Source organism: Canis lupus, chromosome 9, assembly GCF_011100685.1.
Source record: "Canis lupus familiaris isolate Mischka breed German Shepherd chromosome 9, alternate assembly UU_Cfam_GSD_1.0, whole genome shotgun sequence".
Lineage (NCBI taxonomy): Eukaryota > Metazoa > Chordata > Mammalia > Carnivora > Canidae > Canis > Canis lupus.
Genome location: NC_049230.1, coordinates 26,561,916 through 26,586,881, shown reverse-complemented (window position 1 = coordinate 26,586,881; position 24,966 = coordinate 26,561,916). Strand labels below are relative to the sequence as shown.

Below are 24,966 nucleotides of genomic sequence, written 5' to 3'. Positions count from 1 at the left end.
TATGGAAAATCTAGGTGCTTGAACACCAGCTCTATCACAATACTGGATCTGTGACCCTAGCCCCAGGACAAGTTTTATTTCTAAAATCAGGACTGATAAAAAACAAATATGATACAGAAAAAAAGCTTAGCATTCAGCAGAACTTACACATATAATATGTACTCGTATGGTACATATTATTATGGTACTCATATTCAAAAATGATTGTATCACTTTTGTAACTATGACTTTCTACCACCCCACCTAATGAATAATAATCTCAGCAAGACATTCATTTTATACTAATTCTAGTTACTTCTTCAATCCTTGTCCCCTTTAAACCAAAGAACAGGGGTACCTAGGTGGCTCAGTGGTTGAGAGTCTGCCTTTGGGGATGCCTGGGTGGCTCAGCGGTTTAGTGCCTCCCTTTGGCCCGGGGCGTGATCCTGGAATCCCGGGATCAAGTCCTGCATCGGGCTCCCTGCATGGAGCCTGCTTCTCCCTCTGCCTGTGTTTCTGCCTCTCTCTGTGTGTCTCTCATGAATAAATAAATAAAATCTTTAAAAAACAAAACAAAAAAACAAAGAAACTACTAAGTAAGGGGAAATGACCAAAAAAGATAACTTACTGTTTTCGAAGGTTTTCATCATGAATTTTTTCACATGGACCTGGGGGGGGGGGGGGGAAGAAAAAAGAATGAGAAATATGATTGTAGAAGTTATTGGTGATGTTAACCTTTTCTCGCACCAAAACAAGAAGTTCAGAGAGAGAGAGAGAGAGAGAGAAAGACCCATTTTATCACAGAATGGTCTGTATTACCTAAATTGAGCCACAAAATAACGTGCCCTAGTAAACACATGAAAATTGTTCTCCTTAATCTTTAAGATCAGTATAATGGAGAGCAACTATAATGTAAGAAAAGAGAAGAGGTAATGGGAGGAAAGAAATTGTACCCACTGTCACCTGAAAAAACCGTGATGAGGGTGAACCAATGGTCTACCACTCATCTTTTACTAATTTGGGGCATCCACAAATGAAGCCAAATAAGTACAAGGATGTTTGAGCCCTACTCCTTCCTATTTCCAGAAGGCAATTTCAGTCAATTTCATTCATGTCACCTATGCCTTCTGGAATATACTTCCACATTTCTAAACTATTCAGTTTTTTTCTTGGTTTATCCTAGACATCGAAATTTTATGTCAAAAAAGTTTTTAGATTAAATAAACACTTTATATTTTGACTGTGCCAAGTACTGTTACCCGCTGAGCCAAACAAAAGGGGCATTATGACGACTTAGGATATACTTCATATTTCTGTTGGAATTCTTTTCGTTTATTAGTTTTTTGTAATTCTGAACTCTTCTCAAACACTTTAAAGTCAGCTACAGAGATTCTCTCAAGATTCCAAATCTATCAGATAACCAGCTTCAGTTTTGCCCTGAGCTTTCTATTCTGCTTTGATCTGGTCTCTGTATTTTCTAAACTCACTAATAAGAGTTGTCATCCTGAGAGGTTCCTTTTCTGGTCTGTATTGGATGAAGTTTACTGGATCTCGTTTTTCTCCTTGGTTTTATACCCATGTGTTGGTGGAGTTTCCAGAGAAAAGAATCATGGGAGATTAATTTGTTGAGATCTTGCATGTCTGAAAATGCCTTTTTTCACTCTCATACTTTGAATGTTTGGCTATATAGCTAACCTAGGAATATTTTTTCGCTCAAAATCCTGAAGGTGTTTCTCCAAAGTCTTCAAGCTTCCAGTGTTGTTACTGACAAATCTGAGGCCATGCTGATTTATAATCCTATGTGTCCCTGTCCCACCCCCACCACCCTGAAATTTCAGTGGTATGTCTTGGGATGGATCATTTTTTATCCTTTGTGCTGAGCATTTGAAGGACACACTCAATCTAATGTCCTTCAGTATTGCAAAATTTTTAATGTCCTTCCTTCTGCTTTCTCTAGAACTCCTAATTAGTGTTGTACTAATAGAATTTCTTCAAATTTTAGTTTTTTTCTGTCGGATCACCCAATATTCCAGCAGATTTCTTTGATTTTATTCTCAAACTTTTACTCTGACTTTCAGACTCTTCAGTCCTATTTTCCAAGAGCTCTTTCTGGTTTTTCAAAAGTTCTCTTTTTATAATAACACCCTATTCCTGATATCCTCTCTTATTTCTCCAAAGATACTAAATTTAGTTGAGACTTAGTATCTTAGGGCACCTGGCTGGCTCAGTAGATAGAACATGCAACTCCTGATCTCAGGGCCAGGCGTTCCCATGTTGGGTATAGAGATTACTTTAAAAACAAAAAAATTCAGTTATCTTTTCTTCTACTTTCCCTATCATCTCTAATTCCACTAAACTCCCCCCTCCCCTGTTGATTTTGGCTAATCTATTGTTTGTAGGTTTCCTTCAAATGTCTAACTGGTATTCCTTGGCTGGCAAATCACTTCCAAAATCTAACTGGAAGTTGGTATGCACAGGCACGGTTTGTCAACTATAATGGGCTTTACCACAGGAAAACCAGCAGCAAAATTCTTTTAGATTCCCCAAGGGTCAGTACCTGTAGATCACTTCTCTGGAACTGTTCACTTTCTCTAAAGAATCCTCTTCTCTTCTGCCTGGGGAAAAACATCTGGCTGTATCCTTCTAGGAACAGGGCAGAGGAAGGGAATGGGAAAACCCCACTATTAAGAATATAGACTTAACTCTCTTAATAAGTCTCATTTTACTCATTACTGCCCTGTGCTGTGTCTGGAATCCCAATATCTAAATTCGTCCAGCCCTAATGGGCTTCTGATGCTCTAGAGCAAGCATCATGCTTAATGAATTAACTTCTCTTTTATATTTCTAGAATGATACTAATTATGTACCATCCTTGGGAGAAGAAAATTCACTCAATTTTTTTTTCTTTCTGTGGTTCAGATGAACTACAGTCTCGGTCCAATTTCTATAGAAAAACACCCCCTAGTGTCTCCTCAGGGGCAAGGGTAGGAGAGGTAGAATCACCAGATGCACAGGTATTAAGAGTCCCTCCAAGGACATCTGGCACTGCCTTTTTAGTTGGGAGAGGTTTTTGGTTCTCACAGTTGAGAGGTATTATTGGCATCTAGTGGGGCCAGAAATGCTACTAAACGTCCTACAATGCACAGGACAGCCCCCCTAAAACAAAATTATCCAGTTCAAAATATCAAATGTCAAGGTTGAGAGATCCTAAACTAGACTAATTTTTCATTTTCAGCCCCATGATTCAACTCTGACTGCTATGGTACCTGGTGCCTCCAAATGCTGAGCCTGTCCAGGGTTCTGCTGATCAAACACTCACTTCCTTTTATTATCCCCTTCTGCAGGCTTTTAGAGTACAGGTTTCTCTGCTCTGTTGAATCTGCTGCTACTCTTCCATCCGCTTGTCATCTTCCAAAAAATGTGTTGATATCTCTAATGTTATCTCCTCTTCTGTTTATACCTTTTTCGTTTTTAAATTTTCATTTTAGTGGAGGGTTTTGGGAAGGAATGGAAATAGACACGTATGTTCACTTAAGCCACCATGTTTAACTAGACTGGCATTTATTAATACGTTCAAAAATCTAAGCCAGGAAGAAAATTATTTTATCAACAAACCTTATATACAAGAGAAAACTTTTCAAAATTTACAAAGTACTAGTTTTTATTTTACATCATACTTTGATAAAGGCTACACAGAAAATTCACTTACCAAGATCAGAACGAGTGTTTGTGAACAATTCCGCAGGACAAAAACCACAGAGATAATATTTACAAACCTAGTGAAGAAAAACAAAGGTACTTAACTTTTAAAAATTGTTCAGCTTTAGAAGTATATTGGAAAAGGGTGCCAAATTACTATTGTCTCATTTCTTAAGCTTTTATCTTTTAACCAAATAAGAACGATTTCATTTGTTAAAAGACGTTAATTTAGGGACTTTCAAACTCCCAGATTTTAGTAAAAAATGTGCAGGATGGACAAAGAGTTACTAATACTTTCTACTATCTCCTTTTAATCACTGCTCTCCCCACATAGCAACAACAAATATGGAAAAGATACCCAGAGACCAAATTTTATTAAAATAAAAACAAAAAACCTACAGTTATTATTGTTCTAAACTTATTAAAGACCAGAACCAATTTACAGATTAGGATTTGGAAATCACTATCTAAATTACAAATAACAGGGGGATCCCTGGGTGGCTCAGTGGTTTAGTGCCTGCCTTTGGCCTGGGGTGTGATCCTGGAGTCCTGGGATCAAGTCCCACATCGGGCTCCCTGCATGGAGCCTGCTTCTCCCTCTGCCTGTGTCTCTGCACCTCTCTCTCTCTGTGTGTCTCTCATAAATAAATAAACAGTTAAAAAAAACATTTATTTAGAGCAATCTGGATCAATATAAGATCCAGACTTCTTTTTTTTTTTATATTTTATTTATTTATTCATGAGAGAGAGAGAGAAAGAGAGAGAAAGATACAGGCAGAGGGAGAAGCATGCTCCATGCAGGAAGCCTGACGTGGGACTCGATTCCGGGTCTCCAGGATCACGCCCTGGGCTGAAGGTGGCGCTAAACCACTGAGCCACCCGGGCTGCCCAAGATCCAGACTTCAACTAACTAACTACACTGTACTGGATATTGTCACATACACCAGCACTTTACTGAGCAACTCCTGATGGGCTCAGGCTCCTACAGTATGAGCAGACTATAATCAGGAAACCAACTTCTAATTCTCTCCATCAGTACTTTCGAAACTTCTTCAGATCCATCTCAAGACTGCTCTAGTTGATATTTAATTCTATATACTGGAAACCAAAAACTGTTCAGCACAATTCCAAAGTGTCTCTTTCTTATAATACTTCATTGTTGAGGATTGGATGTTAGGACTGGATGTTAAATTTGAAATTATATTCTTCCTTAAAGATCAACTCTTTTTTCTTTTTTAAAGCAATCTCCATGGGGAACCTGGCTGACTCAGTAGAACATGCAACCCTTGATCTCAGGGTTGTGAGTCTGAGCCTCATGTTGGGCATAGAAATTACTTTTAAATCACTGGGAGCAGAGATTACAAATCATCTCTACGCCCATTGTGTAGATCAAACCCACAACCTCAAGATCAAGAGTCGCATGCTCTAGTGACTGAGCCAATCAAGCACCCCAAGGGTCAACTGTTTCACACCTGAATATGGTTCCATAAACTGTGTCCAGAAGAATTAAGGTCGTAAAGAACAAAGATTCAAAAATCAGGGGTGTCCGGGTGGCTTATCGGCTCAGGTCATGATTTCAGGGTCCTAGGATGAAGCCCCACATCAGGTTCCCTGCTCAATAAGGAGTCTGCTTCTCCCTCCTCCTGCTTTCTCTCAAATAAATAAAATCTTAAAAAAAAAAAAGATTTAAAAATCATATCTAAACAACAGATTTAGGGGATCCCTGGGTGGCGCAGCGGTTTGGCGCCTGCCTTTGGCCTAGGGCGTGATCCTGGAGACCCGGGATCGAATCCCACGTCGGGCTCCCGGTGCATGGAGCCTGCTTCTCCCTCTGCCTATGTCTCTGCCTCTCTCTCTCTCTGTGTGTGACTATCATAAATAAATAAAAATTAAAAAAATAAAAAAATAAAAAAAATAAACAACAGATTTAGTTTTATATTATTATCCTGTTATACATAGCCATATGTCAAGAGTATCTTTGTATCATTTTCTTTTCTTTAGCAGTTCTAAATACTGTTTTTTAAAATTATTCTTTGCAACGTAAACAGTATTCTTATAAATTATTAAAAAGATTCCTAAATGCCCAAATAGTTAATGTTCTTTCAAATTATTTCCAAACTTTCAGTGTCCATGTAACATTTAAAAATGCTATATACTGGGATGCCTGGGTGGCTCAGTGGTCAAGCGTCTGCCTTCGGCTCAGGGCAGGATCCTAGAGTCCTGGGATTGAGTCCCACATTGGGCTCCCTGCATGGAGCCTGCTTCTCTCTCTGCCTATGTCTCTGCTCCCCCACCTCTGTCTCTCATGAATAAATAAAATCTTTAAAAATAAATTAAAAAAATTAAAAAATAAAAATGCTATATACTTTCCCAATTATCAAAAAGTCTGATTTGTTACACTTGGCATCCACATTAAGTGTATCACAATAAAATACCAATGCCAATACTCAATTTAAAAAATATTTAGGCATCTGTTTTATTTGAGGGAGGGAGGAAAGAGACAAGGTATGCCATTTATCTTTCAGACTATTAACCCTGGTTTCAAGGGCTCAAAAATTAACAAATTTCCAATAACTGTAATAATTACATATAAGAGTTTAGTAATAGCTACTGCCAGCATTTACAATTATTTACATCTAAAAATTGTATGGTAATATAATTTAAAATTAAATTTAGTATACAGCACTCATAAGTATGAAACTTTACTATTGTGCATCTTATTTTGATTTTATTGTTTTTTAATAGCGTTCCTATTTATCATAACTAATATAAGACTACTATTCCTTTGTTTAAACTGTGTCAATCTCTAGGATCCTCAAAAATGGCTCATCACGAAAACAAGAGGGGCACCCAGCTGACTCAGTCAGTGGAGCATGCAACTCTTGATCTTGGGGTTGTGAATTTGAGCCCCATGCTGAGTATAGAGATTACTTAAATAAATTTAAAAAAATAATAAAGTGGCCTTTAAGTGACAGTTTAACAAGTAAAAAATGGCACTTCAACAATCACTTAATACTATGTGCTAAAAACAATTCAGGAAATCCAAGAATGAGTAAGCCCCACTCCTCAAGATCAGTCTAATGAAGACAATCAAAAACAAAAAATACAATATACTAGAATATATATGCAACACCAGGTACAGAAGTGATTTTAGTCAGGAATGTCTGGTCATCAGGTGGTAAAGCCTGAACTGGTACTTAGATTCATAAGTAAAAAGACTGCAAGACATTCTAGTCATAAGGAAAACAAAAACAATATGTGAAAAAAGTAACAGTATGAAATGGGCATGGGTAAACATATACATAGACAACAAAGTGCAGAGTTTCAATCCGGGCTGACACCCACTGTGAACTACAGACTTTAACTCTGCCTTGGTTTCCTCATATTTAAAAAAGGAGACTATTTCACAGGAGATTATAACACTTTAAATTATATGTTGGTTATACTGGGAGAGACGGGCAATTTGTCTGATTTTTACAATACTACTTCAGTTACTTTTTAAAAAATGGTTTTAGGCACTATATACACCAGGTAAGACATGCCTGCCAGTGGGCTAACCAGGTGCTACTTACAACTTAGTCCGATCACCCCATGTGAGACCAGGGAGATCAACCATTTGACCTGCCCTAAAGCCATCTAGCTATTTACAGAATCCAGATTAGAACCCACTTTTCTAATCAGGTTCTATATGTTTTTTCCATTCTTCAACACTTCTTAAGTTAAGCTACTACTGTAAGCACATAAAAATGTTACTCTATTCATTAAACTCTAATTAGATTGCTTTTTTTAATTTAAGATTTTATTTATTTATCTGACAGCACAAGCAGGGGGAGCTGCAGAGGAAAAGGGAGAAGCAGGCTCTCAGCTGAGCAGGGAGCCCGATGTGGGGCTTGATCCCATGACCCTGGGATCATGATGACTTGAGCCAAAGGCAGACACTTAATCAACTGAACCACCCAGGCACCCCTAGACTGCCTTTTAACCTACCCCACGGACTAAGGATCTCTCTCTCTCTCTTTTTTTTTTTTAAGATTTTTATTTATTTATTCATGAGAGACCCAGAGAGAGAGAGAGAGAGAGGCAGAGACATAAGCAGGTTCCATGCAGGGAGCCCGATATGCGACTCGATCCCGGGACCCCAGGATCACACCCTGGGCCAAAGGCAGGCATTTAACCACTTGAGCCACCCAGACATCCCACTAAGATCTTTTTTTTTTAAGATTTTATTTATATACTAAATTTATTTATTTATTTATCTATCTATTTATTTATTTATTAAATATATATTTATTTATTTATTCATGAGACACACACACAGAGGCAGACACAGGCAGAGGGAGAAGCAGGCTCCATGAAGGGAGCCCCATGTGGGACTCAATCCTGGGTCCCCAGGATCACGCCCTGGGTCGAAGGTGGCGCTAAACCGCTGAGCCACCCAGGGATCTCCCACTAAGATCTTTAACTAAAAATACTAACAATCTTTTAGTCAGCAAGTCTTCACTAAATATCCATCATGGAGTTAACAATCGGATAACCAAGGTGGAAGGGGTAATAGGTACCAAGGGAGTGGGATAGCCAAGATTCTTGTCATTTATCTCCTGATAAATCTAAGGTAGCACCACTGATGAGAAGAGTTCAATCTCAATATCATCCTTTAGTGAATTTACTACCAGTGAAGAAAAAAAAAATTAAGGAAAGTTTCTTTTTAAGTTTGTTTTTTTTTTTTTTTTTACGTAATCTCTACACCCGATGTGAGGCTCAAACTCACAACCCCGAGATCCCAAGATCAAGAGTCACACATTCTACAAACTAGTCAGGTACCCCAACTAAGGTAGATTTCTATGCACCAACAAGGAAAGATGCCACAATAAAAATGAAAATTGTTAAACGTTTATGTATTACATAATATTATATTGAGCTACCTATAGCTTTCACGTATATATACATACATATATACCCACACACACACATATATACTTAGGTACATGTCTGTAAGTTATTAGGACAGGCTCAGACACATACCATTTTTTTAAGTTTTCCAAGGGAATTTGTCATTGGGAGGGGATTCTACTTTTTAAAATTAAAATGTTACTTAAAAAAAAAAGTCACTTACAATAAATTCCACTTTATTTTTTTTAAGATTCTTTTTTAAAAAATTCATTTAAGTAATCTCTACACCCAGCATGGGGCAGTTTATTTCTAAGTTAAATTTTAATTTTTCACAGTAAGCATGTCTCCTCTGGTGAAAAATAATTTTAGGGGTGCCTGCTTCTCCCGCTCCTGCTGCCCCCCCCCCCCACTTGTGCTCTCTGGCTCTCACTATCAAATAAATAAAATCTTTAAAAGTAATAATAATTTTAATGATGCTAAACTCAAAGGAAAACATAATAAAATCAATCCCCTCCCAATACATTAATGGAATCAATCTTTATTATTTAATGTAAAGAGGACTTAACACACACTGGAAAACTTAAGCAAGCATAAGTAACTCAGAAAACTCAGAATATTGCTGAGACTTCCACCGTAACAAACCTTTTTTTTTTTTGTTTTTTAAAGCATTTACTCTTCAATTCTTCAAGGCACAATCCATTCTGGTCATCGATTTAGACCACTTCTGATGACAAAAGTACCTCAAGAATACCTTATTGATCTTTTATATACATTTGTAACAGATGAAAAACAAATCAGACTGCAAATTCTTTTAAAGCCTAAGCCATGTACCAATTTTTGGTCCAAATTGTATAGGATAAGTTAAACTTAAATTGCATTCTATTAACCAATATAAGTATATTTCTGTAAGCACAGTTACACTGAAATGTTTTAAAAATAAGAAAAACATTGATTTTTGTCTTTCTACACCCACCTGAATCAAACAGTTCTCCCTTGAGCTAATCAAATATTTTCAATGCCGCCTGCATTATTTTTGTTAAAGTGCTTTCCCAAGTCAGTTGAATTCCTAGTTGTTTCTCACCCAACAGTCAGGCCAGATAGTTGTTATTTACAGATCGTAAAGCCTTCAAATCATTAAAGGACATATAAATGTCTTTACAACTGTAATACGCTCTAACAGAACTATAATACAGGCCCCTAGCTAAAATACTGTCTGTGAATGTCTTTGAGAGCTTCTCTGGTATTCTATGTTACTAACAATCATGGATACATTTTTGGTTCCATGAGATAACAAGTTCCATTTTATAAACAAATCATCAACAGAAAATATTTATTCAATTTCTACTTCAGGTTATCTAAAAATTCATCATGTTTACAACAGTCAATCTGATATTCAACCTCCTGCTTAGAAGTCTTCAATGGTTTCCCAATGTAATTTAGTCGTTCCAACTTTGAACAAGGCTTATAAAAAGCACTCAAACACAGATTCCTGACCATCTATCCACACGTCCTCTCCCCCAACAAAAACAAACAATGACTCCGTTGTAACACTATTCAATTTTTCAGGCCTAAGATTTTCTACAGCCTCTAGTAACATCTGTCTTCTCTCCCATTCCCTGGGGTCATTCCTACCAATCCTTCAGGTCCCAGTACTTAAGGGTCACTGTAAGAGGCCTTTTCCCAAGTACATACACCAGTCTAGATTATTAGATGCCCCTCTAATGTGTGCTTTTCTAGACCCTATACAGGTCCTACTGTGGCATGTGCCACATTGTTTTACAAAAGCACGTTTACTCCTTTATATCTGCCACCAGATTGACGATGCTCTTAAGCCAAATGCCTATCTATGTTATTATAGTGCTACATTTTCGTTGAATAAACGAATACAATAAATTTCCCCAAGTTACAACTAAGAAATGATGAGAAAACTGGGGGGCACCTGGATGCTACAAGTCAGTTAAAGCAGCCGACTCTTGGTTTCTGCTCAGGTGGTGATCTCAGTGTCAGGAGATGGAGCCCCGTGACCCCTTGTCACAGAGTCTACTTAAGAGTCTCCCTCCATCCCTCCCCTCCAAACAAATCTTAAAAAAAGAGAAATGATGAAAAAATTAAACATATTTCATAAAACAATGAAGCACTATTATTACTAACTTAAGCTACTCTCTCCCTTTGTGAAGAAATCAACTCTAATGACACACATTTTTCTTAAAGGAATCAAACAAATATTAAAGAAATACCTTAATATTTTCAATGTGATGATAGTATTGTGGTTATGCCTTCTTGAAATCCGTGTATTTTAGAGATGTATGATGATGTCTTTAAAGCTTAAATGATAGATTTGCTTCAAAAAAGGAAAGGATAAGGAATATAGAGACAATACTGGCAATGTGTTGATAATGTTGCATTGGGTATGGTTACATAGAGAATTCATTATAATATTCACTCTACTTTTGTATGTTTTGGGAAGAAAAAGCAAACAACAGTTACATACACATACAACACATAGACTGCTGCCAATTTGAAGAAGCCCAACACTTAACATGTACTACAGAATACGACCAGAAATGCCTACATTTCTGACAGAATATTTTGGTGACTCTGAATTAAATCTATCGAAATACTTAGATGTCATGCACTATAATTACCAATTTTTGTTTTCAAAGTTTACAAGTAAAAATGTGGACAGAGCGTTAGCTTTTCTTTTCCAAAAAGTTTTCAGTGTCAATGAAAATATTTGTTAACATCCTGAAGATTTTAGAAAAGAACATTTAGTTCAATTACCTTCCTAAATTATTAAATCTTCACCAAACGGGGGGGGCATACTTGAATTTGATAAATTATAAAAGAAATCTCATTTTGGATATTATCAAAATCAGAGGTAAGTCAACAGTTAAATAATTTCATTTCTGGGTTGAGACTCACAATGTAAAAACCTCTTTTTGAAGTACAAAGTTCCTGTTATATTATGTATTATACAAAAGATAATGAAAATTCTATACCAAACTTTAAAGTCCCCTGCAGGGCAGCCCTGGTGGCAGTTTAGCGCTGCCTGCAGCCCCGGGATCGAGTCCCACATCAGGCTTCCTGCATGGAGCCTGCTTCTCCTTCTGCCTGTGTCTCTGCCCCTCTCTCGCTCTCTCTGAATGAATAAATAAATCTTTAAAATTAAATAGATAAATAAATCCCCTGCAAAGAATTAAAAATAGGGGGCACCTGGGTGGCTCAGTGGGTTAAGTGTCCAATTCTTGATTTTAGCTCAGGTCAAGATCTTAGGGTCGTGAGACAGAGTTCTGTGCTGCGCTCAGTGCTGGGCATGGAACCTGCTTAAGATTCTCTCTCCCCTCCTCTGCCCCTCCCTCCTCTCATAAATAATTTTTTGAGGGAGAAATTCCCTACAGTCTATTCAGCTAACGTGAAAGCTATTTATTCATGCCTTCTCTGGCAAACACTGAAATATCCCCAAGTGGACACTAACTGAAAGGTACTCACAATAGGTAGTTAAAAATCACATGCTTTCTTCGTTGCTGTGGACAGAGCAAATAAACTGCTTTATGCAAAAATATTAATCTCAAGGAAATGTAAAATATTAATAAACAAGGCAGTAAGATATATGAATGAATCCTTGCAATAGTATTAAAAGTAATTTGACTTTAAGGGCAGCTGCTTTCGGCCCAGAGCGTGATCCTGGAGACCGGGGATCAAGTCCCACGTCAGGCTCCCTGCATGGAGCTTGCTTCTCCCTCTGCCTGTGTCTCTGCCTCTCTCCCTCCCTGTGTCTCATGGACAGATAAACAAAACCTTAAAAAATAAAATAAAAGTAATTTGACTTTAGCTGAAAACTTCCTCTCAAATCTGGCTGGAAAGGCCTGTAAAACCCCAGTAAAGCACTTTCCAAGATTCAACCGGGATAGTGGTTCCGTATATACACCATTACAAACAAAGGAAAAATCAATAATTAGCATCACCGAAGCATCCTTCACTTAAAATGAAGCCTCAAGTGCTACTAGCTCACAACTAAAAACCCAGGTGTGTCAGGAAACTGTAGTGCACATGCTTTAGAATGCATAAGAGGCCATTTAAAGAAAATCCTCATTTCCGGAGCTTTCCCTCAGACCTACAGATCATAATCTCTTATGGATGAGGTACAGAAATCTGCATTTAAAACAAATTCCACAAGTCAGTCACAGACTTCCAAGAAGTACCTTTACCACTAAGGTAAAGTTTCCATTTCAATTGTTAAACAAAAGAACTCCACCCAGCCGAAATAGCTTTTCCCATCTAGTGCAAATGTAGCAAGGAAATTTTTCAAGATTAGAATAGGAATGTAAAAATATTTAGTAATATCAGGTTGCAGTGATCCTGAAACCTTTACAGTATATGCTAGGGTTGTCCATTCCTCCAGGATTTTACCACTAACAACCAACAGCATAAGACTATGCAAATAACCCGGAAATGATGCCGTGAGCTTCCACAGCTTTATTATACCCTGGAGTCACTCAGTCATAGTTAGACTAGGCCATGTGCTTTGTTCCAGGTCAACACCAACCTCCTCCCGCCACCCCACCCTCACCCCTACAGACGTGAATCTGAAATCGGTAATTGATTTTTTCAAATACTTGAATAGAGAATGAAGTGCAACCTACCATTAAAGGCATAAGAGAAGGACTGTAGCTGAAACGATCTAAGACCAAGTTGCTATTCCACAGCTCCACCGCTAACTATAAACCCAGGTATAGAAAGCAATGTGGCAGTAAAATACAATCAGGAAAATAAAGTTTCTCCACAACACGTGTTCAAAACCAAGGAGGCATAGATGTTAGACTACTTCAATTGATGACCAGGCAATCAAAAGCAATTTTCTCTTTAATCCAAATGTCCTAAATTATAATGTTCTTTTCTTTGCAAGGCAAGATGGAAAGATTCCTAAGTAGTAAAAAAACAAAACAAAACAAGACACCTGACTTCATTCTGACAAATGCCTAGAAAGAGGGTCAAAACAAGCAACAAAGTTACTCATCTTCCTATTTTAACAAGCAGGGAGAAAAACCCAATGTCAAAAAACAAACAAACAAACAAAACAAAAACCAACAGGAAAGAAAGGCAGGCAGGCTTTCCAAAAGCTTCCCCTCTCTCGAGGTCAGTGACAGATGTGTGAATTTGACCGCACACAATAAATTCTACCATAATCCTTCACGCTACTCTGGAATCAAGCAACACTCCAATACAACTTTAGCCACTATTTGTTAAGACACGGAAAGGACTCATGTAGCATCTGCTTATTTTCCTGCATTGCAAAAGAGAAATTTTACTCTGACCAAAACCTACATTACAAAAAAAAGAGTAAGCAACTAGCCTTTTAAAAAAGCCTATCTGTAGTATATATATTTTGATTAGTAACTGCCTTTAAATTACCATGTTGTTTGATTATAACCGCAAGCTAAATAAAATAAAAAATCTACGCCTGTTCTTCAAGTTGAGACTTCACATAAACATAACGCTCCATATTCAAAACACTTGAAATACACTGGCATCCGCAGAGAGTCAGTTCGACAGAATTGTGGAAGGTGAACAAGACTACAAATATTGGGTTTAGTTCTGCCACTTAACTTGCCAAGAGACCTTGGGCAGCCTCTCAAGTCTCACCTGTGAAACCGGGTTTCTATTTACCCCTATTCAAAAGGTAAAGAAGGACCAAGTGAGTTTTGCTCTATCCAAGTATAACGAACACTTTTGTTAGTTTCAGGTGTACAATACAGTGATTCAACAATTCTTACGTTTCTCAGTGCTCATCAAGATACGTGTACTCTTATCAAAGGAGTGTTTTACGTGAAAGAAAAAACCCTTGACATCCATCTACATGAAGGGCTTCCTAAAACGTCCTGCACACCTCCCCCCCCCCCCCCCGGCAGTATCTGTAAAATCATCACGGGAAACCTTACCTTCACGTTCCATGACCTCTTAAAAATCTAAATTTCCTCACAGAAGCGTCGAAATCGAACCATTACTGAAGGGATAAATAGGGTGCCGCGATTTTTTACAAGCAACCCTGGCCAGAAATTTCGCTCTCAATACGACGCTCCACCCAAATAACGGAAGAATTTGTCTTTTTTCCCCCCCTGTTTCATAACGAGGCGAAAACTCTAAAGCCTCTAAAATGTAATAAATTCCTTTCCCGCGTTTCCCTGCCTCGTTAAGGTGCTCTTCGAGCGTGCCAGGGGCCCTCCTGGACTTCCCCCAACACTAAAACAACAACAACAACAAATCATCCTCATCCCCGGACCCGGGCGGGCTCCTCCCTCGCCGCCACAGGATCAGACAGTCGACCCCGCGCGGCCCGCGCCCCACACCGCGCCGCCGCCGGCCAGGCCCCAGCCCGCGCCGCTCCCCTCCCCCACGGCGCCCGGGCACAGACCCAAGGCCCGCGGGACTTACACTCTCGTGGTCCCACCGCACGTTGCTGCGCTTCTCGTCCGGGGCGAGGTTTCGGTCCCGGCCCATTAACTCATCCAACAGTTGCGCGGCCGAAATCATGGTGCTGTTCTCGGGCGGCTGCTCCCACCAGCCCTGGCACCCGCCAAAGGAAACGCCGGCGACACGGCCGCCAACCCCTTCAGCCCGCTCGCAGGCCCAAAAGCCTCCTCTAATGAGGAGCCGATAAGACAAAATGGCCGCCGCGCGGGCGCCTTCCCAGCATGCCGTGCGCGCGCGTGCGCCCGCGGGGACACGCCCAGGTCTGGGAGGTGAGCTCGAGCCCCGCTTCCGCCGGCCCGGGGGCGGGGCCTGTCGCCGCCGGGCTGGGATCCCGCCCCTGCCGGGTGGCGCCGCCCTCCTCCGCGCTGGGCTGCGCCGAGGGCCGCGCGGTTCCGTGACGCTGCGCGCCTGCCTCGCCCGGAGCGGGCCGTGTCCGCGTTCTTTCACGCGGGGCGATGCGAGCGTCCGTGTTGAGATGAAGAAAGGGGGTAGTAGCCTTCGGTACCCCGCGGTGCAGTCGGTACCGTGTCCCAGGGGAGGAAGCTGAAGCTCGTGTGCACTCTCCTGTGTCTGATCGCGCCTCCTCCCCTGCCGGGCGCTCCTCCCCTCCCAGGTCCCCTGATTCCCTGGGTGGGAGATGGAGCGGGAAGAGAGAGATCCTTTTTTTTTTTTTCTTTTTTTGTACTTATTCGAATTAATCGAGTTTTTTGTCTAACATTTTATTTATTAATGACAGACCCCGAGAGAGAGGCGGAGACACAGGGAGGGAGAAGCAGGGTCCCTCTGGGGAGCCCGATGCGGGACTCGATCCAGGGACCCTGGGACCACGACCTGCGCCAAACGCAGACGCTCAACCGCTGAGCCACCCAGTTTGTTTTTCAGCTATTCATCTGTTGAACAATTGAGTATTTACCGTGTGCCAGGTAAGCCCTTGAAGGTTGAAGCTAAGTCCTTGCGCCCCAGACCTTGAGGATTCTTGACGGAGACAGTCGGTAAAGAAAATGAAATCTATCCATATAAATTGTGGTTAAGTTCTCCATCACAGTGAAGGGTATGGACTCTAAAGCCAGATCAGCCTGCTTTGGGGATAATCCTGGCTCTGCCTCTCTGTGCCTTCTTTTTCCCATCTAGAAAATGGAACTTAACAATAGTGGCCCCGATAAAAAGAAATAACAGGGCCCAGATTGAAGTCACTGTTGAAAAAACCCCACTACAGGGACGCCTGGGTGGCTCAGCGGTTGAGCGTCTGCCTTCAGCCCAGGGCGTGATCGTGGAGACCCGGGATCCAGTCCCACGTCGGGCTCCCTGCATGGAGCCTGCTTCTCCCTCTGCCTGTGTCTCTGCCTCTCTGTGTCTCTCATGAATAAATAAAATCTTAGAAGAAAAAAAAAGACACCCCCCCCCCATTACGACTTAATATGTAACCTAATTGCAGTTTTAGCCTCTCCCAGGAGAATTTAAACCAGTAAATCGCCTGCCTTTGGCCCAGGGCGAATCCCACGTTGGGCTCCCGGCGCATGGAGCCTGCTTCTCTCTCTGCCTGTGTCTCTGTCTCTCTCTCTCTCTCTGTGACTATCATAAATAAATAAAAATTTAAAAAATAAAAAAATAAATAAACCAGTAAATATGGGGGCACCTGGGTGGTTCATGGTTGAGCATCTGCCTTTGGCTCAGGGTCTGCCTTTGGCTCAGGTGGTGATCCCCAGTCCTGGGATCAGTCCCGCATCAGAGTCCCCACGGAGAGCGTGCTTCTCCCTCTATGTCTCTGCCTCTCTCTGTGTCTTTCATGAATAAATAAAATATTTTTAAAAATAAACCAATAAATCTGGAATTTCCTGATCGGCACTAGTGAGGTAACCTTGCCTGAAACTTCAGTCTTAACTTCTTTGTCCCATCATTCTTCTACCTACAAAATCCTTTCATTTTGTATAGCACCCCAGAGTTGTCTACTTGCTGGATGGGAGTTTACTAGTTAAAAAAAATTTTTTTAACAGTCCCCTGCGCAGGGTGTTATTGTGAAGATTAAATTAATTGATACAATGTATGGCATGTAGAACAGGCCCAACATATTTTAAGTTCATTTAATCATTTGTTATAATAAGGGGGGAAAACAGGGTTCTGTTGAAGTGTAACAGAGAGGACTCTGGAAATTACTTTAGACCTAAAAGAAGGATTCAACCAAGCAAAGTGAAGAGAAAAGAATTCAAGGCAGGGAGAGTAGCATATATGAAGGCCATGTCCTATGAAACAGTGTTCATCGTTATTTCACATATACATAAGACTACAGGTCCTGGGTATGCAGGATGCCTGTTAGATGGCCTGAGGATGCCAAACATTCAAGAGACTGCTTTTGACTTAGGTAGAGAAGGAACCAGCAAAAGATACTGTGAAAGGGAAGCTGAAGAGGTAAAAGGAAAATCTGAAGACCATAGAGTCAGGGATGGCAAAACAAATAAACAACAAAAATAGAAATTGTTTTGGGGATCCCTGGGTGGCTCAGTGGTTTTGTGCTGCCTTCAGCTCAGGGTGTGACCCTGGAGTGTCAGGATCGAGTCCCACATCAGGCTCCCTGCATGGAGCCTGCTTCTCCTTCTGCCTGTGTCTCTGCCTCTCTCTCTCTGTCTTTCATGAATAAATAAATAAATAAAATCTTAAAAAAAAAAAAAAAAAACCTGTTTCAAGAAGATTGCAGAAAACTGTAGAAGGTCTAGTATGAAAAGACCCAAAGTATCCATTGGCTCTTAGAGTCAGAAGCCAGATTGGAGGGGCGCCTGGGTGACTAGTTCAGCTCAGGTCATGATCCGGGGGGCCTGGGATTGAGCCCTCCTTTTGGGCTCCCTGCACAGTGGGGAGTCTGCTTCTCCCTCTCCCTTTGCCCCTCCACCTCATTCATGCTCTATCACTCTCTCTCTCTCTCTCAAATAAAATCTAGAAAAAAAAGAAGAAGCTAGATTGGAATGGATTGGAGAATGAAAGGGGAATTGGGAAATTAAATGGTGATTGGACAACTCATCTTAAGAAGGGAAGGAGTGTGGGGATCCCTGGGTGGCTCAGCGGTTTGGCACCTGCCTTCAGCCCAGGGTGTGGTCCTGGAGTCCCACATCGGGCTCCCTGCATGGAGCCTGCTTCTCCCTCTGCCTGTGTCTTTGTCTCTCTCTCTCTCTCTCTCTCTCTCTCTCTGTGTGTGTGTGTGGTGTGTGTGTCTCATGAATAAATGAATAAAATCTTAAAAAAAAAAAAAAAAAGGAAAGGACTGAGGGGCACCTGGGTGGCTCCATCAGTTAAGTGCCTGACTATTTCAGCTCAGGTCATGATTTCAGGGCTTACCTGAGATTACGGTCATAAAATTGGAGCCTTGAGTTGGGCTCTGAGCTGAGTGGGGAGTTTGCTTGAGATTTCTCCTTTTCGATGTGCTCGTTTTCTCTCTCTCTCTAAAATAAATCATTAAAAAATAGAAAAGAAGGGAAGGAATGAAATGGGATGAAAACTAAAATGAGGTATGGGTCAAAGGAAGCTTTTTCTTTTTAAGATCTTATTTATTTATTTGACACACAGACAGAGAGGGCACAAATAGGCAGACTGGCAGGCAGAGGGAGAGGGAGAAGCAGGCTCCTCACTAAGAAGAGAGCCTGATGCAGGTTAAAATCCCAGGAGCCTGGGATCATGACCTTGGGCAAAGGTAGACACTTAACCAACCAACAGAGCCACCCAGGTGCCTCAAGGGAGGCTTTTGTTTAATGGGAAATTAGGATATGCTTAATGTCAGAGGAACAGGTGGAAGATGAAAGGTGTAAGGTGGTTATTTTTCAAGTTTTATTTTTATTTAAGTAATCTCTACATCCAGTGTGGGGCTTGAACTCTCAACCCTGAGATCCAAGAGTCACATGCTTTTTCAACTGAGCCAGCTGGGTGCCCCAAAAGTTGTAAGTTTTTAAGAAGGTGGTAGTAGAGCTCCTTTGTCTGCCTGATGGGATGCTGCCCGATTCATGAGTCATTTAATAAAGCCGATTAGATCTTCAAATTTATTTTTTTTAATATTTTATTTATTTATTAGAGAGAGCACGAACAAGGGGAGGAGCAAAGGGAAAGGGAGAAGCAGCCTTCTCTCTGAGCAGGATCCCAGAACCCTGAGATCACCTACAACCTGAGCTGAAGGCAGATACTCAACTGACTGAGCCACCCAGGCGCCCCAGATCTTCAAACATAGAAAAGAAGGATGGAAGGGTGATCTGGCTGCAACATCTGTCACCGCATTGATTGCCAGGGTTGATTGCCAGCTGATCTGGCCGGCTAGGTGGGTGTTACCTATCTGCCTAACCCTCACCACTCCTTGTGCATCTCCCCACCCTCAAAAGTTAAAAGCTTGGTCAAAGAGGACAGCCTTCCCCAATAGAGGAGGACCATGTTTCTGTCAAAGTTATATGAGTAGAGGGATGCCTGAGTGGCTCAGAGTTTGAGCATCTGCCTTTGGCTCAGGGCGTGATCCTGGGATCCAGAATCAAGTCCTACATCAGGCTCCCTGCACGGAGCCTGCTTCTCCCTCTGCCTGTGTCTCTGCCTCTCTCTCTCTGTGTCTCTCATGAATAAATAAATCTTTAAAAAAAAGATAAAGGTTTTATGAGTAGCTGTGCTCCCCTGTTGGAACCTCCCAAGCAAGTTCTCAAGGTCCATTTGTAGGAGAACATAGGGTAGTCAAGCTTTATTATTATTATTTAAGATTTTAATTATTTGAGAGAGAGAAAGAAGGAGAGAGTACAAGCAGGAGGGGCAGAGGGAGGGGGAGAAGCAGGCTCCCTGCTCTGCAGGGAGCCCGATGCAGGGCTTGGTACCCAGACACCGAGATCATGACCTGAGCTGAAGGCAGCCGCTTAACCAACTGAGCCACCCAGGTGCCCCAAGCTTTATTATTTTTTAAAAAGGAAAAATAAAAAAGAAGAGAAGGAAGAAGAAGATAATGGTTGTATAAGCTTCAGAGCATATTTGTAGCTATTGGCCTTTGCTACAAGAAAGGACCTTTGTCTACTGAAACAAGAAAGACAAAAAGACACATCAGTTTGTAGATATAACAGTGAGATAAAAGTTTTCTCAGCTGATGGCTACTCTTTGCTCAATGAAGCACTTTTTTTTTTTCTTACAGATTTTATTTATTCATGAGAAACACAGAGAGAGAGAGAGAGAGAGGCAGACACACAGGCAGAGGGAGAAGCAGAACTCTGGGATCACACTCTGAGTCGAAGGCAGACAGATGCTCAACCGCTGAGCCACCCAGGTGTCCCCTCAATGAAGCACTTTTTGAAGATTCACCAGTGCCACAACCACCAAAAAGGGGGAGAAAGTATACATCTCAAACCAGAGTTCTTATAAAACCTGAATGCAATGTTACAGCTTCTACTCACTAAAACTTTTAAATCTAATTCCCTCATTCATTCCACAAACTTTACTGGTACATGTGCTCCATGCCAGGAACTGTACTCTGTGCCAGGAATTGGATTAGTGGCTGGGAATGCTAAGACAGTTGTATAAGACCCTTCTCCCAGGGAGCTCCTGATCAATGGAAGAAAAAAAGGAACAATAACTTGAAATGAAGTGAAAATACTAAATGCTTTTGAATCTTATCCAGTCACACCCTCAGCAAGTCTTACACTACAAGTCTCCTTTCCCTAGACTCAAAAGGGCAGACACAATTCCATGTGTATTACAACTACAGATAATGGATTCATTCATCTATCCTACATTAATTCAACCAGCACCAGTGTCATCTGTTTTCAGACTCTGCTGGGCATCAGGGACTGAGAAATGAAAGTAGTCTTTATTAACATCACAATGCCTAGTTTACCATTAACTTCTACAGATTATATGAGTTGGTTGTTTCCTAATGATGAGAAGACAAGCAACTTAATCTTATCAGCTAGTGGTCTCCAGACCCCATTCCATACATGTTACTGATGGAAAGAACTAACTGACTGAATTGTGTCTCCTCCCCCCTCAAATTCATATGTTGAAATTCTAATCCTCAGTATCTCAGAATGTAACTATATTTGGAGATAGGCCCTTCATTTTTTTTTTTAAGATTTTATTTATTTATGAGACACAGAGAGAGAGGCAAAGACACAGGCAGAGGGACAGGCAGGCTCCATGCAGGGAGCCCAATGTGGGACTCCCTCCGGAGACTCCAGGATCACACCCTGAGCCAAAGGCAGAGGCTCAACCACTGAGCCACCCAGGCATCCCTGAGATAGGGCCTTTAAAGTGGTAATGAATCACCTGGGTGGCTCAAATGGTTAAGCATCCAACTCTTGATCTCAGCTAGGGTCTTGATCTCATCTTAAGCTGGACAAGGAGCCTACTTAAAAAAAAAGATGATTAAGTTAAAATGAGGCTACTGGGGAACAGAAGCATGGGCAAACTGATATAACTGGTGTCCTTATAATAAAAGATTTGGACACACAAAGAGACACCAGAGAGGTATGCACACAGAGGGAGGACCATGCCAGGACATGGAGGGAAGAGGGCTACCTGCAAGCCAAGGATGGAGGCCTCAGGAGAAACCAAACCCATTGACACCTTGATCTGGTACTTTTCACTTCCAGAACTATAAGAAAATACATTTCTGTTGTTTAAACCACCCAGTCTGTGGTATTTCATTATGGCAGTTCTAGCAAGCTAACATAGAAAAAGAAATCAAAAAAAAAAAAAAAAAAAAAAAAAAGAAAGAAAAAGAAAAAGAAATCATAGGGACACCTGGGTGGCTCAGTGGTTGAGCGTCTGCCTTTGGCTCAGGTCCTGATCCTGGGGTCCTGGGATGAAGTCTTACATGAGGTTCCCAAGAGGGAGCCTGCTTCTCCCTCTGCCTCTCTCTGTGTGTCTCGCATGAATAAATAAAAATCTTAAAAAAGAAAAAGAAAGAAAGAAATCACAATTACTATAGGTCTCCTAACTGCTTCCAGTTTCCATGACTCCATCCTCCATCTGCTTTGCTGCCTCAGTCATTTTGATAAATGTAAATCTGGTCGTATCTCTTTCTTGCTCGAAACCCTTCAATGGCTCCCCATCACCCCCAGTCTAAAATTCAAAAACCACAAGGTCACCCGTGATCTGACCTGCCTCTAACTTCATCTGCTACTGGTTCCCCACACTGTGTAAGCCCCTGTTTCCTACCACCGTACACTATGTCCTGCTGCTCCAGGCATGGGATGCTCTTCCCTCACGCCACCAATACCACCCATATTTCTCAGCTCTATGGAGCCAACCTGGACCCTCCTTGTCCACCTGCCACACACAACCAAACACCCTCTTTTTGTGCCATGATTTTCCCTTAAACAGATTTGCACATTCTGGGGTTGACCACACTATATTGCAAATATGAGTCTTTCCCTTTATTTATTTTTTTAAAGATTTTATTTATTTTTTCATGACTGAGAGAGAGGGAGAGAGAGAGAGAGAGAAGCAGAGACACAGGCAGAGGGAGAAGCAGGCTCCATTTCATTCAGGGAGCCTGATGTGGGACTCGATCCCAGGTCCCCAGGATCACACCCAGGGCTGAAAGTGGTGCTAAACCGCTGGGCCACTAGGGCTGCCCGAGTCTTTCCCTTTAAAATGAAAGTTTTTTCGGTCATATGCCATGTCTTATTCATCCCTGTATTCCCAGATTCCTGCACACTATATATGTAAGGAATAGTTCCTATTCACTCCTAACCACATGAAAGACAGTCTGGCCGCCACCCCTACTGCTCCACGGCAGCTTCCTTCTCCAAGGTCACCAGCAGCACCACCTTGTGGCTAAATGCATTCTACACTTGTCAATCCTTTCTTGCTCTTTCTGCAGGATTTGACACTGTGGGTCATTCTCTTTGCTCGAAATGTTCCCCATTCCTTTCTTTTTCCTCCTACTATTTCAGCTGCTCCTTTTCAAGCTCATTTGTGGATTTTTTCTGTCCATCATTAAAACGTTGGGTGTTCTTTGGGGTTCTGTACTTGGCTGTCTTCTCTTGGTACTCAACACACTCTGGTGGGGCTGTCCCCTCTGTTCCTATGACTTCAGCTAGCACCTTTTACTGATGACTACCAAATTCAAATCACCAGTCCAGAACTACTTTCTAAATGCCATACCCATATACACAACTCTTTATGGGCATCTCTACTTAACAGGAAAATCAGAAAAGAAGCATGGGCTATGAAATCAAGCTGCTTGAGTTCAAAGCCTTGCTCTATTACTAACTAAGCTATATGGTGTTGGGCAAGTTACCTCTCTGTGCCTCAGATAATAACAATGGTTCTAACTCATGGGGTCATTGGGAGAATTAAATGAGATAATCCAGGTACAACACTTAGCGTAATACCTGGCAATGAGTCAATTAATTAATTAAAGGTCTTCAGAAGGCTCAGCTCAGCAGAATCAAAAGTGAATTCATCACCATACTTGAAACCTGTTCTTCCTTCTTTGACTCAAATCTCAGTAAATGGCACCATTATCTCCCCAGCCAGAGACCTGGGTGTTATCCTTCATGATCACACTGCCTTCCCAGTCTATCAGGGGCTCTTCCTTGACTGGACTTTGCCATCACATACCTACGATCTATTGAGCCTTTCCCATGTCCGGACCTTACACATTCGTTCAATCCGTAGAACAACCCAGCAAAGTAGGTGCTAATATTATAACCTCTATTTTGCAGATGCAGAATTTGAGGCACAGAAAGGTTAAGTAACCTACCTAAGAAGATATGAGTGCCAAAAGCTGGGATGCAAATCCATGCAGTCTGGTTTTAATCTTCATGCTCACAAATAACTGTGCCATATGTCTGTACTACTTCTATTGTAATACTTATCACCTTCTATTGTTTGCCTCTCTCCCCTGCCAGACTGTATTCTTTGAAATCAGGGACTTTTGTTTGCAGCAACACCTTCAGTGACTAGAATAGTGCCTAGAATAATACCCAGTGAATTAGAGACCAAAGGAAGTATAAACAAATGAGGTAAAAGAATAGCCATCAGGTTGCATTCAGTTATGGCCAGGGTTAGAGGTTTTGTTTGCAGAGAAAGCTTTTGTTGTTGTTGTTGTGTGTGTTTTAATGTGAGGATAACAAAAAGACTGAAGTCAAAGATAAGCAGAGGTCCAGTTTAAGAAGATGTTAACATCCACTGATTTAACAGTTATTTTAGGGCACACGCTGTAATCCTTTTAAGGAAGGCTTCACAGACTTTGTCGTGCGGTCACTACCAATTTTTTAAAACTGCTTTTTTAAAAAAGAGGCCACTACCTACTCCCGTGTCACTCAAATTATGTTAAAGGACCCAATTCCAGTGCGCAGCACGTCAGCCTCAGATGCAGTATCACGCTGGATCTGAGAATTAAAATTTAAATTGGGGGACACGTAAAAATGTAAGCTCAAGCTGAGTTCCAATTTGCTTGGGGGTCAATGGAAGTGCGCAGTCGGTTTATAGTCGGCACCACCTGGTGTGCACTGAGTACTGTGCGAATGACTGTGTCAGAATAAACAGACATGGGTTTTTCTTAAACAGTAGCAAGAAAAATGCTTGTCATGCAGACCCTGGGCAGCCCCAAGAGAGGGAAATGAAAACTCCATGCCTACATTCGTCCCTTCCTAGTTCATCTCCTCCCTTTGTTCAGGCCTTTCTCCTATCCACCCCAGGGTGGTTTCCTTAGTCCTCCCGACTCCATCTGCAAGGTTCCATCCTGTGCAACACGGGAAGATCTCTCCGAGGCACCTGGGCTCAGCGAAACAATATTCTGTTTTCCTCCCACGGTGTGTGTGTGTTGGGGGCGGGGGGGGGGGGGCGCAAACCAGGGCCAACCCAGGCCCTGAGGTCGATCATGCAGGAGTCGGGCAAATGCTGTGTATATACAGCCTCCGTGGTGCTTTTCTTTACGCTCTTCTCTCCTTACATGGCCTTCACGAAGAGTCCTTA

General features: G+C 41.4%; 1 protein-coding gene and 1 long non-coding RNA gene across 26 annotated transcripts in view; one reads left to right on the top strand and one right to left on the bottom strand.

Annotated features, from left to right (window-relative positions):
* LUC7L3 (LUC7 like 3 pre-mRNA splicing factor) overlaps nt 1–15,253 on the bottom strand; it is a 30,568-nt gene extending 15,315 nt beyond the window's left edge. For 7 of the 23 annotated variants that reach the window (XR_005364488.1, XR_005364489.1, XM_038547692.1 and 4 more), the window contains exons 1-3: nt 15,001–15,252; nt 3,689–3,755; nt 608–647 (exon numbers count right to left, since the gene is read on the bottom strand). Coding sequence is in view for 8 of the 23 variants with exons in the window: in XM_038547692.1 (XP_038403620.1) it covers nt 608–647; nt 3,689–3,755; nt 15,001–15,099 (206 nt within the window). In the remaining 15 variants the exon portion in view is untranslated. Of the gene's footprint in view, nt 1–607; nt 648–2,536; nt 2,623–3,245; nt 3,440–3,688; nt 3,756–10,805; nt 10,823–14,342; nt 14,362–14,507; nt 14,525–15,000 lie in introns of those variants that run through there. The other 16 variants (XR_005364491.1, XR_005364492.1, XM_038547695.1 and 13 more) reach the window with 13 other exon arrangements.
* Nucleotides 15,254–15,395: 142 nt separating this feature from the next.
* Nucleotides 15,396–24,793, top strand: LOC111097378. 3 transcript variants are annotated; one of them, XR_005364483.1, is made up of 3 exons: nt 15,396–15,652; nt 15,776–15,962; nt 23,712–24,793. It is a non-coding gene; the product is annotated as an uncharacterized LOC111097378 (long non-coding RNA). The 3 variants fall into 3 exon arrangements; XR_005364484.1 differs by lacking the exon at nt 23,712–24,793 and adding an exon at nt 20,177–21,104; XR_005364485.1 differs by lacking the exon at nt 23,712–24,793 and adding an exon at nt 19,094–19,588.
* The last annotated feature ends 173 nt before the right edge of the window (nt 24,794–24,966 follow it).